The 19,741-nt window shown below is 32.9% G+C and overlaps 1 protein-coding gene and 1 long non-coding RNA gene across 2 annotated transcripts; one reads left to right on the forward strand and one right to left on the reverse strand.

Annotated features, from left to right (window-relative positions):
- Positions 1-18: 18 nt before the first annotated feature.
- Positions 19-2,959, reverse strand: LOC112097732 (SH3 domain-containing protein 1-like). Its single transcript, XM_024183123.1, has 7 exons — positions 2,835-2,959; positions 2,561-2,735; positions 2,317-2,386; positions 2,070-2,218; positions 1,352-1,465; positions 1,086-1,286; positions 19-90 (listed from the first exon to the last, which is right to left on the reverse strand). Exons 2-7 carry the CDS (start codon positions 2,684-2,686, stop codon positions 70-72), a joined length of 681 nt encoding a protein of 226 aa, XP_024038891.1. The 5' UTR covers positions 2,687-2,735; positions 2,835-2,959; the 3' UTR covers positions 19-69.
- Positions 2,960-15,098: 12,139 nt separating this feature from the next.
- Positions 15,099-18,351, forward strand: LOC112097739. The gene is made up of 4 exons (XR_002905216.1): positions 15,099-15,362; positions 16,493-16,609; positions 17,054-17,171; positions 18,054-18,351. It is a non-coding gene; the product is annotated as an uncharacterized LOC112097739 (long non-coding RNA).
- Positions 18,352-19,741: the final 1,390 nt, after the last annotated feature.

Below are 19,741 nucleotides of genomic sequence, written 5' to 3' on the forward strand. Positions count from 1 at the left end.
AAATGCACAGTTCCAACCTCCGCATACAACTTCTCTAAAATAGCAATAATGTGTTGATGATATGTTTTCTCAGCATCTACCTGCAAAGGCCTGAGACCAGGAAAACAACAATAAAACCACTAGCTAAAGGAGAAAGTAAAGAAAGAAATACACTTGACATAAATCTTGACAAGAAGCACAATTTAAGACATAACAAACCCCAATCAGATTGTTTAGAACTACCATTCGTTATTTCGTTATTGTAGCATTTCGAACAAGTGTTGACTTAATTCAACATTGTTGGAAAGATAGGCTTTTAGAAGCGGAAGAAAGCCTCTCAAACCAAAGTGATTGTCCTTGTATTGATCAAGGGATGTAAACATATTACATTTGCAGGATGAGTTTTAATCACTCCCCTGATTTATTTGGGTTGCAGTAAAACTAAGCGAGCAACTGTTTGACTTTCAAGCAACATCTAAATCAGCTATTAAAATTCAAATAAAATTATAATAGAATAATAACAGGCCATCTTGCATAAAAAATTAAGTTTAATTTGTGAATTTTTTTCTATAGACATGTTAGTTCCTGCTATTGAAATGTTAAAAGCATTGAAAAATTATTCAATAAATTATGCAAACATTAAAATAGAGGACATATTAAAAAGTTTCTAATTACAATGTTAAGATTTCCTATATTTTAGCATTTGCATATTTTAATTTATTTAAAAGTTACGTCAATCAACTTTGGGCGTGAAGATTTTAGCTTCTACGAGACTTGATTGGAATATGCATAAGGAAGAGTGTTAAAATATGATGCATCCAACGAAAGACAAACCACGTGTAGTCTTTTAATTAAGCCAAAGTAGCAGCTCAAACAAATGACACTTGGACCAACATGCAATCATGAAGTGGCCGGTAAAAGGACAAATGCAACTTTGGCTTAAATAAAAAATAACATGTGACTTGACTTTTGCTGGACATGCATCATGTTATTACAAGACAACAGAAATCAGTATGATAGTACTAAAAGTTGACAATAACATGAAGATAAGAGGCAGAATGTCAACACCTGCATAGGCACACACAAGAAAGTATTAACATATATACCATAGCAAAAAGTCTTTGATATGTCATCTGTTGCTGCTGTGATTCAACTGACAGCATGGCAGCTGTCGCTTCTCTACCAAGAGCCATTATTGTAGATTTAAGCTCGGTCAATCTTGCTTCTGCATTTCGAAGCTTCACAGCACTCTCTGCTGATATATCAGATTTCCTTATCTTTGATCGGTGCCTAAATACTTCAGCTGCCTGGTGAAAATATTCAATATAAATCTAACATAATTCTCATCTTGCCTTATACATGCATATGTTACCTCAAAGCTTGCCTGGGCTTCAACTTCATGTCGAAGTTTGTCATAACGATGAGTCAGGTGTCGAGCATCTTCCAAAGGTGCTCCGTTGATTAACGCCCGTAGTGGCTCAGATACCTACATGTCCAAAAACCTGTAACATAGTTAGAAAAATGAAAAGAAAGAGCGAAACCTCAATTAAAAAGTTCCTCCAACATAATCATGGAATTTGGGCCTACTTCAAGGATATATATAAGGATAATTTATGCAATTTTGGGTCTTAGGATGATTCATATTAGGTTAGTGTTCTTCTCTTCTGTATTTAAGGTTAAAATAGAAATAAACCTATGCAAATATCTAAATTAGGGCTGTAAGACTTCCACATGCATCCTTCAGTCTCATGGATTTGATTTTACTATAGATGCAAGTGTCTTTATCGAAAATGCTTGGAGTCAATTGAGAGAACTCACAGCCAATAACTTGTCACATGCTAGTCTTTGCTAGTGATGCAAGAAGTCACAAGGTCTCTTCAACATTTGAACCAATAAAATTATTAAGTCATGGATGTCACTAGCAATGATTTCAATATAAAACATTAAATATTTCAAGTTGTAACTTTAAAATGGATTCTTTTATTCAATATCTTAGAACTAAGTTTCCTTATGAGAAGATAATAGTTTCAGTAGTAATTTACATGAAATTTTCTATATTTGAATTATTTTCTAGTTAGGGATGAACTAACCTGATCATGAAGAATCCCAAGCAAAGTTTCCCTCTCATTTTCCATCAAATCATGTGAAGTGCCAAATTGAAGAGCAGCTCTTGCAGCGCAAGAATTGTCACTTTGATTCTCCGCTCCATACTTGCAACAATCTTCAGCCAACTTTCTCGCTACAATATTTGAATACAAAAATATTGTACACAAGAACCAGTCAAGAAAATAAAAAAAAAATCAAATATTATAACGAGAGCAAGAGCAAACAAACAACCTATTTCCATTTGTTTCAAGCTTACTGCAACAAACCCTTCAACGCCACGGACAATATTCCTCTGAAAATGCTGTGCTACAGAGCATATATTCCAAATTATTGTTCAGATAAAACCATAGAAACCATCATAATTATCAACATACATTAAGCTCCGTTTGGTAAATACTTGCAACTTCAGTCTAGAAAATACAGTTGTTTGTACCATATTTGACAAAATTATTATTTAAAAATCATAACTAATTACCAAAAGCCACAATAAATCAATATCAAACAGAGTCTTATTATTAGCTAAAGGAGGATGGTGCCTTAGCTGCCCTGGTGGAATTGTATAGATTTTAAAGTTGTTGGTGACACTCAATTTCAGCTTCATGAACCGCAATATTTTCAATACCAAGATGGAGCAGATGCTTCAATGCTGCCTGTACAAATCATAAAAAACTAATAAAAATAAATAAAATCGATAAATTTCACTAACTAAAAGTCTAAATATAATTTTTGAAAAAAGAAAAGAAACGGACTTGCTGCTGCTTGGCGACTTGTTCTCGGTGCTTGATTGCCTGTTTCTTGATAGCTTCCATACTGTTTCTTTCAAAAAGCAACGACGGCTCAGCTCATGGAGGTGGAAAAAAAAAGTATGATCGAGAAAAATAAAAAGGCATGAATAATTTTTGACAAAAAGCGAAAAATAAAAAGGCATGAATAATGAATAATTTTTGACAAAAAGCTCTTTCCAGAAAATAAAAAAAGAAAAAAGAAAAAAGAAAATTATAAGTTTGAAAGGAGTAGATGATAGTGGAAGTGTGCGGTGTGGCTGCCAGCTACTTGAATTGTATTGTCGGGTAAGGTAATAGTAGAGAATTTTTTTTTTTGAAGAAAAATGGGTAATTTTTAAAAACCTCCCCTGAGGTTTGGGCTTGTTGTAAGTAGATGGCGAGAATCCATTTATTTGTAAAAAACCCCCTACGTTTTTGCTCCGCTTGGTTGCCGTTTGGGCAATTGTGGGCATTGTTGACATTTCGCAATAAAACAAATCTTTTGCAACTTTCGTTTCCTTGAGAACAATAGCTAGATTTCTCAATCTGTTTCATCCAACACTTCAAAAATTTCAACTTTTATGAGTTATTGCATTCTCTGGCAAAGTAGACTTCTTCTAATTTTATCACAGTGCTTTCAGGAACAAGAATGGGATCCATTAACATCCCCTCAAATTTTACAGCTTCCTTACAGCTATACACTGCTGTAACACGAAGTTTAATGATTCCATCGCCAAATAGTCCCCAAAATCTATTCTTCCCCATATTGAACAACTTAAGTTCACAACACTTGCATTCTAAAGGCTTCCCACTAACATCTAATATCTCAAGACTCAACGTTGCTTTACAATAATTGTTATTACTACCAAACAAACATGAAGAAACCCCGATTATCGGATAAATCAACCCAAAATGAACAAGAGAAGAACCCAAAACAAGTGAATCGCTAGAGCAAAACCCCCAACCCATATCCCTAATCCCACACTCAAAAAAACCCAATTTCTCTCCAAAGTCATTGACACTAGCATCACTACTAGACTCTAATTCCAATCCTAGATTACATTTAATGTTAACCCAACTAAAATGAATGTTCTTACTACAATACGCATCGTTTACACTCTCAAACAACGCGCTGAACTTACTCTTAAACGATCCCACATTGGTCAAACACTCATCACTCACATCGACATCCAAGAATTCACTCAAAAACTTCATAGACTCGACAATTGGAGAAAACAAAACCACTAAACTCAACTTTATACAAGCATACCCATCGAGAATCTTACCGTCATTAACCGAATCACAACAAATCACCGGGTCCCACGCGCAGTCGTGAACGAGCTTACGCATGGACGGGGCAACATTTAACCCCCGCGGCAAAAACGACGAAGCTTTGGAAAAATTGTGTTTTAGAGCTGGGTTGAGGAGTAGAGATTGGAGAGATTGGAAGGTGGAATCGGGACGGTCAAAGGAAAGAGAGAGAGAAGGGAAGGGGATCTTTAAAAGAGAAGTGGGGAGAGGGAGGAGAAGAAGGATTTGAAAGAGAAAAGAGAGGAACGGAGAGGCGGGAATGAGATTAAGGTTTTCACTGCAACTAAAAGAGTAATCATGTATGGCTCTTGGTCTTGGAGATGAAGGAGAGGATTCAGGTCGATTAAGAGGACTATACGCTGCATTTTGGTGTAGTCTGCCGCCATTGGTAGAAGTTTCGAAGTGGGTTTCTGTTTAGATCCGAGTTTGACGAAGAAACGTGGTGGTTGCGCTTGGGACAATATTGTTTTTGCACTGGTCAATGTAGAAATTAAACGATGGTAGGGTGTTTTTTTATAAATAAATGAATTCTCGCCATTTATAACAAGCCGAAACCTCAAAAGAAGATTTTAAAAATTACCCGAAGATTCGAAAAATAGTAGAGAATTTTTTAAAAAGCTAGAACAGAGCATGCTAGACTTTTGTGGACCAAATTCAAAAGCCGAAGGGCACGGCCCAAAAGCTTTTGAATACAATAACTTACTAGAAAGCTCCATTTTTTGTTGGCTACAGTAAAAGTATGTTGTTTTATGCTTCTTATATGTTACGCTTGCATCAGCCTCAATCACTTCTTAATCGCTTGCTTTAACTGCATCGCTCTCTGTGTACTCTTCTACACATGTAACGGTTATGCGGTTGTAGTTCACGGCTGAGGCTACGTGTTGGTTTGACGCGGCAGTTACGTTACGACATTACGAGTCTGTTAAACATTCGGTGATAGAGCATTATTAGTTATTTTAAGGGGACAAATAAGATTGGTTGCAATAAACCCACTAATATTATAAAATTCGAGTAATATAGAATAAAATAAAAAAATACATACAAAATTGGCTTTTATTTTTTATGGTTGACTGTATTTTGTGTTCTCTTTCGGCACTACTACATCAGTCACACCCATATATCATCAATACAAGAAATGAAATCTAATGTCACCTATTTAGTTAAAGAATTACTCATGAAAAAATTTTACCATTTTACTTTGAGGATCCATATTTTGAACTGCAAGCTAATGTTCATCAAGAATCACTAATGTTCATAAAAAACAGAGCATGGCCGTTGAGTAGAAAAACTATTTTTGGACAAATTATTTTTGTTGATAAAAGAATTTCTTAAGGGACTACTAATATTATGAATAACAATGTAGAACACACCCACATATCATCGACACAATTGACTTTAAGGATCCATGCTTTGAATTGCCACCTAATGTTCATCAAGAACAGAGTATGCCTTGTGAGTTGTGAGTAGAAAATTTTATGATTTTGGTCCGAAATAAAAAGAAATTAAATTAGATGAGAATCTGCCACTTTCTCATAAAGAAAGGCATACGGAGCATACCATGGTACCATACAATACAAAGAGTCTCTATTCTCTGGTTTTTCAAACTCTGAAGGGGCCAATATTCCCGAATTCCCCCTTGAAAATTCTGATTACGACATTATTCAATTCTTGACACAATCAAAGTAGCGACAAAGTTAAGAAAAATATGAGTCCTAAGTAATGGCTAGGTAGGGTTCTTGAGAGCAAAATTGTCCTAAGCATTATATGCATACATGGTGTGGTACATAGAGCACGTTGAATTCCACACTATAACACAAACCCAGAAAGACAAGTAATAACTCAACTGATATAAAAACAAAAAGAAGATAAAATGATATAGAAAAAAGAATTTCAAAGAGACAGCAACATACGATAGACTGAAGCCACTTGATCTGCTCACTGATTGCAGCCTTAAACTTACAAATAGTTACTGTACGCTAGTGCTCTAAGAAGTGAAAATGATAAGAGACCTAATTTCCTTTTGACTTCCATTTACTGTCAAACATTCTAGTAATACAAAAAATTGTTTAGATATCTTGCTATAAATATAGTCGTTTGACTGTCATAATAAAGTCACAAATAACCATTCATATTGATCCACTGTCACACAGCATGCTTTATGCATACAACATCTGCATGTATACCAACTCCTAACCTTATCAATACATTTGGCAAAAACTTAAGAAGAAAACTATTTCTCCATCTCTTTTTTGAAATTTCACAATAAACCAGCACATTGTGAAAGCTATGTTCTAATCTTATGATAAATGCTCTAGACTCCAAAAGGATTTTATTTATGAGAGTTTGTTGCAACAGATATATTGACTTATCAAGTATGAATCATTGTCTGGATGAACTATCTTTAAATAAAAGAATATTAGAACCACTGTAGAATATCTTTACGCTGCTGGTTCTAACAGGAATCTGCATGTGGCAACAATTGCTAGATCCACAATTCCCCAACTTGAAATACATAGTTGCACACCGTGAGATAGTGCTGCAATCTACTGAGATCTAACTTATTTGATACTTTAAGCTACTAATGTTTGCATATTTCTACATGTTAAATTGACACTACCATCTATAATCACCCCAAAACGACAAATGAAAAGCAGCTTTTGGCCACTTATTACTAGCATCCACAACACAATTATAAATAAGAGATCATGGGTTTACTTGTTGCAACTACTTAATGATCTGCATTTGATACCCTGACGCAAGGTTTAAATAGTGACTGCTTAGAACCCTTGTAGTTGGATCTTGACCTCTCCCATTGTAGCCAAGATTGGCTACTCTGGTAATGAATCAACACTCTCCTGCTTATTTTTTTATTTTTAAAAAATAACGAAATCATAAAATAAATAAACACGTGTTTGGTTTTGGGCATTTTCGTTTGTTCATTTAATATCATCTGGTTCCCTGATTTTTGACTAATTAACAACGGAATCCTGTTAGTTTCTAAATTGAAATAATAAAAGGTCATGAGATTATTTACTCCATTTAGCACTGTAGACTTAGAGTATATTGAAAAAGCTTTGTCAAATAGTAGTAATAGGGGCATAATAAATAAGTTTTTCAGAATTTACATAATGTACTTGGCTCTAGGAAGATTGCCCTCTTATCACTCAAGTTAAGTTTTGCCTTAGAGTTGAGGTAAATCATTAAAATAAATTATAGCTATCACAAATTCGTTAGGAGAATTTCAATTTTTTTTCCATTAAATGGCTATGAGGCAAAATTACCTCAGCTTATATTGCAACACTAATACTTCAAATCCTAACAATAAAATTGATGACAATGGTTTTTATGTATAGTAATTTTCACTCTTTTGTTTGATCTAAAAGTAGTTCTTAAAATGACAATGATGACTTATTTAGAAGAAATGGCAAACTTATAGTTTGTAATATTGTTTGCACAAACAATAAAGACTAATTTGATAATAATGAAGTGTTAATTACTATTTAACATTTTTAATTAATTTTTAAATTTAAAAAAAAATGAAGGCCCAAACTTGTGCATTAAATTTTAATTAAAAGTTGATTGCTTCGAAGGTTGGATCGTGACAAATTGACAATTGAAAAAAGAAGTAGGGAATATATATTCTGATGAAAGGGACAAGATTAAGCAAGGGGACAATATTGTCTATTGGACCTACAAATGGGGGCAAAGATATATATATTCCAAAATTTCTTATTTGTGGATTGGCCACCACGTGTAACTAATATAAAAAGAGAAAATTTGGCATGGTTTTAACCGATATAAGGGTCCGTTTGAGATTGAGGTGCTGTAACTTTTAAGGTATAGCTGCTGTGGAAAAAAAAACTGTAAGTATTAAATAAAAGTTAATAATATATAGTAAATATAAATTTTAAATAATAATTTTGATGAAATTATTAAAGATATAATAGATTTTTTATTATACAAATGAAAATTCATATCAACATAGCTTAAAAGTTACAGCAGTTAGTGTTTACCAAACACTTTAGTGCTGTAGCTTTTAAGCTACAGCTGCCCAACCTCAATCCCAAACGCACCCTAAGAAGAGAAAATTTTGAGTGTATAAGAAGAGAAAATTTTGAGTGCACAACAAGAACAAAGCAAAACCCATGAAAATTCACCTTTCATGTGGGTTGGATTGGATAAAATCAATATCTTGAATAAAACAAAATGTTTGGTACTTGAAGGTTTTTTTAACATTTTCATTTTTTTTCCATTTATGAAGTCCAATTTTTTTTTAATTTTGATTTTTTTGAATGATTTTGCAGGTGTTGATATAAGGTCATCAAAAGTTTGTGAACTTGGGGTGTTGAATTATAAGGCGAAGCGTGTGTTTTATCCATTTGAAGCAAGTAAATTTCGTTGTCGGTATGATTACTATTGGGCTTCTATCTTCAAGGTATTCATACATTTTCCCCTGTACTATAAGCTTCTTAGTGGCGGTCTTGTGAGCGGAAGTGAGCGGTGTGGCTGACAGCTTCTTGAAAATTATAAGTTTGAACAGAGCATGTTAGACTTTTGTTGACCAAATTCGAAAGCCAAATGGCACAGCTCAGAAGCTTTTGAATTGAATAACTTACTAGAAAGCTCCAATTTTTTGTTGGCTACAGTAAAAAGAGGTTGTTTTATTCTTCTTATACTTTACGCTTGCATCAGCTTAAATCACTTCTTAAACGCTTTGCTTTAACTCCACCGCTTCGTACTGTTCTATAGATGTATCGGGTATGCGGTTGTAGTTCACTGCTGAGACTACGTGTTTGTTTAACGTGGAAGTTACGTTACGAGTCTGTTAAAACATTCGGTGATTAAAGTATTATCAGTTATTTCAAAGGGACAAATAAGATTAGCTACAACACACACTAGTTTTATAAAATTCGAATGAGATGGAATAAAATAAATAAGTAAATTGACTTTTAATTTAGTGCTTGAATATATTTTGTATTCTCTTTGGGCACTGCTGTAATTGTTCCTTATCACACCCATATGTTATAGACACAAGAAATGAAATTTAAGATCACCTGTTTAATTAAAGAATCACTCATGAAAACATTTTGTCATTTTGATTTGAGGATCCACATTTTGAACAACCAACTTATGTTCATTAAGAACAAAGCATTGCCTGTGAGTAGAAAATGATTTTTGAACAAATTATTTTTTGTTTATAGAAGAATTTCTCAAGGGACTATTAAAATTACTAATAAAAATGTCAGACGCACCCATGTACCATCGACAAAATTAACTATGAGGATCCATGTTTTGAACTGCCACCGAATGTTCATCAAGAACATAGTATAACTTGTGACAAGAAAATTTTTTGAATTTGGCCTAGAACAAAATGAAATTAAATTGAAGGAGAATCTACTACTTTCTCATTAAGAAAGGCAGACGGGGCATACCATGGTACCATACAATACAAAAAGTGTCTGTTCTCTGACTTTTCAAACTCTGAAGGGGGCAATATTCCCCAATTCCCTTGTGAAAATTCTGATTACGACATTATTCATCGCTTGATACATAAGTAAAAGTAGTGATAAAATTAGAAAAAATATGACTTATAAGTAATTACTAGGCAGGGCTCTTGAGAGCAACATTGTGCTAGGCTTTATATGCATACATTGTGTGGTACATTCTACACTATAACACAAACCCAGAAAGACAAGTAATATCTCAAATTATATAAAGACAAAAAGAAGATAAAACGATACAGAACAAAGCATTTCAAAGAGACAGCAACATACAATAGACTAAAGCCAGTTGATCTGCTCGTTGATTGCAGCCTTAAACTTGCAAATGTTTACTGTAGCCTGGTGCTCTAAGAAGTGAAAGTGATGCAAACCTTGATTCCCTGTTTACTTCCATTTACTGTCAAACATTCTATTCATACGAAAAAAATTGTTTAGATATCTTGCCGTAAATATAGCCATTTGATTGTCTTAATAAAGCCACACACAACCATTCATATTGATCCACATTGCCATATAGCCTGATTTAAGCATACAACAGCTGAATGCATACTGACTCCTAACCTTATCAATACATTGGAGACAACTTAAGAATAAAACGATTTCTCCATCTCTTTTTTTTAAATTTCACAAGAAAACAGCACAACGTAAGAGCTGCAATGAAAATGGACCGTCAGGAACTATGGCGGAAGCTTCAACTAGTGTAGTGATTTGACCTTCTTATTAACTTAGCGATATCAAGCACTGCCCTTGATCTTGAACAGATCAATACAATACGCACAACTTATGATTGAATCCAGAAACAATCAAATCTTTAGCAAGAAAAATTAATCAGAATCAAGAAACAAGTTCAATGAATATAAACCTATAATTGGAACAAACACAGCCAAAGAACCCAAGAATGACACAACCTACACCACGGGAGAAGCTTTCCAGTGAGATTTTATTGATGATCAAAGAAGAATCTTTTTACAAAGCTAACAAAAGAGATTTCAAAGAATAAGCTATGACTCTCTCTCTTCAATCTCTCTCTAGTTTGTTCACAGTGATGACCCCAATCTGCTTCGTTAGCCAGCTTCATAATTGCGTCAGTGACAAACTAGCAAACCCAGATTGAGCAGATTACCGACACGTGGATAACGGCTATTAAGAACTTGGTTAAAGAACTGCTCACATATTCGTCACGCGTGTTACTTAAATGATGGCCAAAACGACTTCAACCAGATGTCGTTTTGAAGCTTGTGAATTAAATTGAAAACACGTGCTTGTCTCGTGACACTTAAATACAACAACAAGCCCAAAACACTGCCGTTTCACTTTGTTGAGTTTGCCATCTCTAAGCTTCACAACTAGCAACGGAGAAGATGATAATTAAATTGACATGGAGAGTTTTTATATCACTTTTACAACATTCTATATAATTGTGATATTGGGAATCGTCGGTGTTGTATATGTGAACTCTCGTTGGCGACACTGGTGGTTTTATTTTTGTTGAAATATGGATGACATTTCGTTACTATTTTATTGTACACAACCTTATTCTTAGGAGATTTAATCATTGAAATTAACATGTTAGTTTCATTAGCCACTAGGCCTTTGGCTGAGTCGTTCGGGTGTCTGCCCTCCAACTTGGAGGGCACCAGTTTGAACCCCCACAAGCGCAATGTGGGGTATTTTCTTCTTTAATCCCTCGAATATTACTGAGGGTTAAAATCTAGGTAGAGCTCCATAAGTATTAATGTAAGTTGGTTCCAGTAATAGTCTAATTTAAAAATATCAGTTATAGTCTCATGTAAGATGAGTTGTAATTTGAGCAATAGTCTCATATAATAATAATAAAATAAAATAAACATGTTAGCTTCATTACATTTTTCTTCGTTAAAATTCTCAAGTATTAGTCAGGTTTGCTTAAGTAATAAAATTTTGTCATTAAAATTGTAGTAGTATTTCTGAGCACCTCACATTTTCAATGATTGTTCATAAATCAATTAATCTGCCGTACCGATATTAGGTTTAGTTTTTCATACTAAATAATCAAGAAAGCAAACATACAAATTCACAGTTTAGAGGGGTAAACTAGGTTGGTGGTTTAGATTTTAGAACTAGGCTAGCTACCCCACTAAATTCCAATTTGTACAGTGAACTACAAGAAATTGAGAAAACAGTGTATTTATAGTTTAATTGAATCGTGAGAAAGCAATGTAGTCATAGCTCAATCTGAGATGATCACGGAGAGGCATATTCTTTTCAAGTTAATTTGATCAATTTATAAGAGATGAAGTGGATTGAAGTTAAAAGTTTAAATAACAAATCCTTGTTCTTGAGTTTTACGACGTCGTTACTCCTTCAAGAGGCAGATTATTTATGCAAGTGAATGCAGAAACGCAATGCATCATCCACGGGGATGGTACATCAAAAGGCGGGATCATAGTCTATGCCCGCAGATTAACAATTTCGCTCATATAGAAAATTAATTTTTTATATATACTAATCAACACTAAATTGATTATGTTTTGTATGTTTATATGCGAATCAACACTAAATTATATTAAATGAAGAAATAATTCAATTTTTTTCTAATTTAATTTAGAAAATAAAATTATTAACATTAATATTCCCAACAAAAATTATTTTCCATTAGTATTCAAAGTCTTCACTTATGGAAAATGTGTTTTACATGAATATTAGTTACTGTGTGAATTTGAATGATAGTGAAAAATAATTTTTTAATTATTGTAAAAATAATTAACCATATCAAATCCCTTACGTAAATAATTTTTATTTTTTAAAAAGATAGAAAGATGGTTAATGCACAAGTAAATTTTAAGCCCCTCTCTTCTTGGCCGAAGATTCAAACTCAGATGACTAGTTAAATAAACCTATGTGAAAATCATTCGGCCAGGTCCGCGGGGCAAAAATACAAGATCCTTAATTTCATAATATATATGAATTAATGTCATTTACTTGAATTATCCAAATTCATCAGAGGTTAACGAATTTTCCTGACATGTAGTAGATGAAGTTGTTGCTTCCTTCTTGGCATTATTTCAGCTCTGGTTGTTGGTCCCGATGAGCTTTAGTCTTATTTTAATTTTATTTAAACTCATCATAAGATTCGTGGAGCACCTAACTGCTTAACTGACTGTGCAGAAATGTCACATAGCATATTTAACCGTTTTAACAGTAATTTTGAACGGTCTTCGCAGTTATCATCAACAAACTCCTTCATACTGGTCCAATATTCCGGACGATATCATATGCCTAATAATGAATGAATGGTCTTGGATCGGTGTTTCGCAGCAAGAGCAACTCGACAAAATCTGGAGTCAAGCTCCTCCGATCGAACAAGGGATTTCGATTGATGATTGAGTTTCTTTGTGCTCAAGCAAGTTCAAATCATAGTTTTGATTCTTTAGATATGAATTCATCACATTACATATAACAGATTGAGTTAAACAAAATTTTAATTTACTGAGAAAAGAATTCTATTTTGTGAACTAATCAATTGCAAAGCATTAGTGTTGAACGATACAAAAAATTGGGAAAAAAAAAACTTAAAACGTGTGGACTCGGATAGTCACACTAGAAATCTACAACAATAATTACCTTTGATGCTTGGAATCTTTTAATTTCTAGCCGTGTTGACTCCACTAGGTGAAGTTTTTGAAATAATAATAAGCTCCCATTCTTGATTTTAAAAAATGTGCTTATAATAATTTTAGAATAATGGCTTATTTATAGAACAACTTATGATTTCCCATTAGCATTATTATTGAAGTGGGGTGGGTAACGGTTCACTCAATTCGTCGGGAATAAAAAATTACCATCCAAGGCAGAATTGTAGAAAATTAAAGCGAAATGGGAAATATGGAAATGAAGGAAGAAAGTTAAGGCATGAAAGACTTCCAGTTGAAATTGGTAATCATGTTTCTCTTTGGTAACTAATCAAATGGGAAACTGAACCATAAACAGACATTAAAACATGTGTACTCCGCTGGCTGCCTTACAAGCCTACAATAATAACTGAGTACCTTTGATTCATCCTTCTATGAATTTCTAGCCGTATTGACTCCACCGAAATTTCCACAAAAGCAAAAAAAAAAAAAAAAAAAAAAAAGAAGAATTTCCACAAAATGCAAAACGCATGGAACTTAATTTTTGGCCCTGTGATCACTAAGATACAATCCTTCTAGTGAAGAGCAATCAGGCAAATTTTTTTAGATCTCTCCGACAAAGTGATTACCATCTAATCGCAATATTGAACAAAAATAAAAATTTTAATGGGAGTTTGACCTTAAATTTAGAAAATGAATTTTCACTTTCTTCAATTATTAAACAGATTACAGACATTTGAGGAATTTGAAAACACTTTATCCATCGAAAGTTAAAATTAGAGATGGAAGCTAGGTGCTACAGCTAATGGGATCATTAATTCCCCTCCCTCAAATGTGTAGTTGTTCCTCTTTCCACAGCATAAGCCTTATAGTTAGAGTTTCTTTTTAAAAAAAATGTTAAACAATTTCGGTTGAGCATGGTTTTGGTAGTTGAATAGACACCTCCGCCGTACCTCAAACAAAACTGTCATTATTCGTGTCATGAAACATGTTTCGGCCGTCAAAGTCATGAGTAGGAGTGGGCATGGGTTGGTTTGGGTTAGATTTTAAGTCAATTTAAAGCAAACCATAAAAATTTGGGTTCAATCCAAACCAACCCACATATTTTTAACCCAACCCAAACCAACCTATTTGGGTTTGGTTTGGGTTTGGGTTTTGTTTGAATTTTATAATTAAAATATTTTTTATTTTAATAAATTTAACTATATCAAATTATAATAATTATTAAATTAATATTAAAATACGAAAAAATGTGGTGGATAAAAATTATGAATAATGGATTTTACAATAACTTTGTTCTTAAATATTAACCATATTACAACATAAATTTTAACAATGTCAATACAAATTAAAGTAAGATAAGATATCTCAACTCAAGCATCAAAGCAATCCATCAAAATTAAATTATTTAATTTTATAAATTTAAATCTTCCGAGAAATAAATCTAAAATTTATTGTAATTAGAAAAAGCGCCAAAATTTTAAACGCAGTAAGAAAAATTAGACATGAAATCTAATTAGGTTTAAATTTAATTAAAAAATAACAATAGAATTATATTTTATTTGATAAAATCTTAAAATCAATTGCATTTTTAATTTTAGTAAGTTACAATACAAATAGGATTATAAAATTATATTACAGGATTTCATAAAAATATTATTTGAGTAATTTATTAAAGGACTCACCTACGTTGCCACAGTTGTAGCTTACCACACTTTTTGTCTTTTTCCAGTAAAATCGTAGATGCTTTCAAATTTAATCTAACGGCTGCAATTAATTATTAGATAATTTAATCAGCCGTTGGCAACCTTTACAACCGGTTATATTCTCTCGTTACATTTCTCGGCTACCAAACAATCCCCAAGAAAATGACGAAGTGAGTAACTAATACACACACCGCAGAGAAAGATGACAGGAGAAGAGATGACGGTAGGCCCACCGGCACAAAGGTTCTTCGATTGCTCAATTTCTTCGGCGCCAGATTTATCTACACAGCTACAATCGACAAGTGGCGGGAACTCGAGCGGAAGTCATTGAAGAAGAAACAGCAAGAGAGCAATCTATGGACTGATGATAACTCAGCAACTACGGTAAAGAAAGCCGTCAAATGATTTTTTTTATTTGACTTTTGATGGATTTTCAAGAGTTTTGGTAATAAAATGTCTCTTAATTTTTCATTTCAATGGCCTATTGTTTGAGTTATTATTATGCATAATTGTTGGAAGAGTTAGGGTTTTACTATTGGATTTTGGAATTTGTATTTTGGCTTTGATATGTTATTGTTGTGATGTCGGTCAAGAAATTTTTGACAACACTCTCCTCGAGTTTGATACTATAGCTAATGAAATTTTATGGCAAATATATTCTTTTCTTTGAAAAAAAAAAAAACACTTTACAACTGGTTATGCATTCATTTAGGAGTTGTTAACTGAGCGTGAGTTCCATAATTTTCCAACCAGTGGTTAGGGTTTCATAGAAAAATGTCGACATTGATCTTTAGGCAGCACTTAAGACTGAAATTGGTTGTAGAGGATCGAATTTGGGGAACTAGAAATTTCTGATCATTAATAATTGAAAATGGCCTCTCACTTGTAGGCAGTTGTTGGATGTAATGTATCCAGTTTCTGAAATCGAAAGCAGAGTGAGTTCTTAGGTTAGATGTAACTACATGCATTAAGGTTCGAAGATGTAGAATAGGCCAATTGTTTGATGTCAGCTTTGTTGCACATGTTCTGAAATTGATCATTTAAGATGGCTTGGAAGCACTCCGTGATGTGACTAAGAAGATTCGAGGAAGTATTAAATATGTTGAAAGTTCACAATTAATACAAGGAAAGTTCAATGAGATCACCCAACAAGTTGAAATCAACAGTCAAAAGAGCCTAAAGTGTGATATTTTTCTCTTGGATTGTTTTTTTATTTTCCATTTCAAAGCTGATAGTGTAAATATTTTGTTTGCAAAAGTTTCTAAAAAGTACTTGAGTCAAGATGGTTAGGTATTTCATAACTTCCTTTTTACTCTTAACTAGATTCATAGAGAGTTATAACATTAACATAATTTTTCTTTTAAAAGTGATCAATTAGACACTGATGAGATATCTCACTTTTGAATCATTTAGCTTTATGTAATGTCATTACTATTATATGCCCCCAGGAATTGTTGAAGTATATATATCTTGGCATTTCTTCACTGACTGAATTATCTTTCATAATATTCCAGCTTCAAATGGGTACACTGCAGAGCCGATTGGATGCAGAATTCCTTCTAGCTCATATGTGCTCTGTAAAATTCAAAGACTGAATAGTGGTTATGGCAACTCTTTTTAGATGATCTAAGGTATAATGCCCAATTATTGCTTTTGCTTTCTCTGTTTTACCTTGCAACATTTTGAAATTTATGAGAAGCATAAAATTACTGAGCCAAAATTGAGGATCTGAACTTTCGTAAAAATATTTGTATTTTTAAATTATAAAATATTGCATTTGATGCTTTAGGTGGAACTTAGTTCACTACAGAAAGGAAAATTATGTTGGGCATAACCAGATGTTTTTCAAGAGAAAATTTCACTGATATTTTTCTGAGGATTTTACTTGGCCATCTTATTTCAAGCTGCTTGAATTTTTTCTTTATATCATCTTGGTTGTATACTATAACTCGTTGAATTTGCTAGCACTTTTGCTAGTTGTTTATTCTATATGTGATTGTGGTGGTAAAGTTTGGAAGTTGTTTTTCTTAATAACTCCAATTAACTTGAAGTTGTTACCTGATTTATTATGACAGTGTGCATTACGATAAGTATCCTTGCATATTAAGATTTTCCTTCCAGATCTTTGCGGTACTTTTTGATCTTTTCCGACATGATATGCGATTATGGGAAGCATATGCCATCACCTTACAGGTATTCTCTTAATTTTTAGATAGTGCTCAAGATGACATTCAAGTTGGCTATTATTGGGTGCAAGATTTACCATGCTCTTATTTTGCTTTTTTAGTCTAACCCGACATTTGCTTAATACCATGATCTGCTTCAAGCCTTGGATGGAAAACTTTCATTTTTTGTATATTCTGCAATGAGATGAGGGTAGTTTTTCTGATGATATTTAGCAGTAAATTGGGACTAAGGTGGCGTTTGTTTTTTAACTTAATGACTTAAAGTGACTTAACTTAATTAATTAAGTTAATTAGAGATGTTTGTTTTTATAACTTAATGAGACTTTTTTGATAATTTTGACTTAATAAAATAAGCCAATTTTTTTGGCTTTTTACTTAATGGAGAAATCTTAATTAAGTCAATTACTTACTAATGTCAAAAATATCCCTGCTTTATAATTTATTTTTCATGTCTATCCCAAAACTCACCCATAGACATTTACCCCACATAAAAATATCCATGTTTTTTCTTTCTTATATTATATACGATAAAATTTGAAATTTATGGTATTTTATATATTAAAATTCCAAAATAATTATGTATTCACTTGAATATAGTTTTATTTATAAATGTTAAAATATTATGGTATTTAATATATTATTTATTTGACATTCAAATTTAATAAGGATACAAATGTAAAAGTATATATTTTCAGCTTTTTAAGTTAAAAAAACAAACAACTTAATACTTATTTTTCAAGATTCAGACGAAAAAACAAACATATTATTCAGATTCAGATATTCAGATCTATTCAGAATTCAGACTAATTCAGGTCTATTCAGATTTCAGACAAAAAAACAAACGCCACCTAACTAAAGTAATTTTCTTAATGGCATGTCTACTTCTCAGATGAATGACCGTCTGTTCAGACTCCCAAGTGATGAATTAACAACCACCGATCTATTCTGGGTGAAGATGATGACGTTGACACCAAGCCAGTGGAATGACTAGGACTTCCCTTTTGTTACAATAAATTGCGTTCATTAGACACACGCAGTTAATTAGTGTAGATAAAGGAGGTCTATGCACTATAGACTGTTTTGTATTTCGAGAGTCCTTTTTTTGTTTCTTTCATTCTCCATTCTTTTGAAATTATGTACAATGGTTATATTGTCTGTATTATTACGGATTTATGATGGGAGTATCCCAAGTTTATGGAATAATTATAAATAAGGACTTTAAATTTTTGTTGAAAGAAGTTGAGTGAGAGAAAAGAAGCTAAAGCAGTAAGCATTTGTTATACTTCATTCGATTGTATCTAAATTACAAAGGTTGGTGGCCTTATTTATAGTGAAGTTCCCACAGGCCACTTGCACTCAAAACATTCGAAATATGCAAACATATTGATATATAAACATACAGAATTAATATTCTGAATCCTTGTAAGTAATGCAAATAAAAGTGAGGTTGGGGCAGACAATATTTACATCATGTATTAATAGAAATAAAATCAATTATTTCCAAATAAAGTCACTTAGTTCAAAGCACGGGCTTCAGTTAAGTTGAACAAGCAAGCCAATTTTTGTTGTTACTTCATGATTGTCGTAAGCCGTGGGTAGTGGATCGTGTTCCCTATAAAAGACAAACAGAAGCATAAGTTTCTCTCAATTAAGGCACCTGAAATGTATTTCCATGTCTACTAACCTGGTCATTCGTCCATGAACTAAACCCTTCTGAGGATCTTGAATAGATTTATAGAGATCTCAGATAATTTCCTGGTGTGCCTGAGTAAAGACAAGTCTTATGTACTTGATTACTTCTGGCCAATCTATCGAGGCCACCACCTGTCTCAGTCAATTCAATCTTTTAATAGAGTGAATTACTAGAATAAAATTGATTAAAGTTGATATAAAATCTAAATTAAAAAAATCAGATAAGAGAATGATCCAAAATCCAAAAAATCAAATATTTAAGGAGTGGACTTGTGACCCTCTATAGAATCCATGGAAGAGTAACCAAGGGAAAAACATTAGAGGTGCTTTTGGCGATACTATTAGTATTCTTGTGCTGATCATAATCTTGGGGGTAGATCTAGACTAATTAGCTATTCATTGAACAATCCATTTCTCCACAGTTACATGCAAAAATGCAGCTTGCAGTTGCAGCCTAGACCATAGAAATATAGAATTCCAATTATCAACATCTAAAGCTACTGTAGTGACTTGCAACCATGAGATGATATATACATATGCTGAGATTCAAATATTTGAGAAGTTTAAACATCCTGATGAAAAATAGACTAGTTCACAGCTACTTTGGGGAAATTGATTTCTAATAGCAGTAGAAAATACAAGTTTTTTTAAACATACCTACTCCAGTAAACTCAATTAACCAAAACAAAACTCAAAGCATGAAAAAGAGGGATTTTAACTAACCTAATCATTATCATTGATATTTTAACATATTGATCTTCACATGGAGTTAACAAACACAAGACTTAGTGCCTAGTACATATGTCTGGGGTTGCACAGTCTGTTCGACAAATTTATTGAAACTATATCCATGCTCCTTCTTCAATTTTTTCTCCAATAAATAAA

The sequence above is a fragment of the Citrus clementina genome, unplaced genomic scaffold (assembly GCF_000493195.1).
Source record: "Citrus clementina cultivar Clemenules unplaced genomic scaffold, Citrus_clementina_v1.0 scaffold_5, whole genome shotgun sequence".
Classification (NCBI taxonomy): Eukaryota; Viridiplantae; Streptophyta; class Magnoliopsida; order Sapindales; family Rutaceae; genus Citrus; species Citrus x clementina.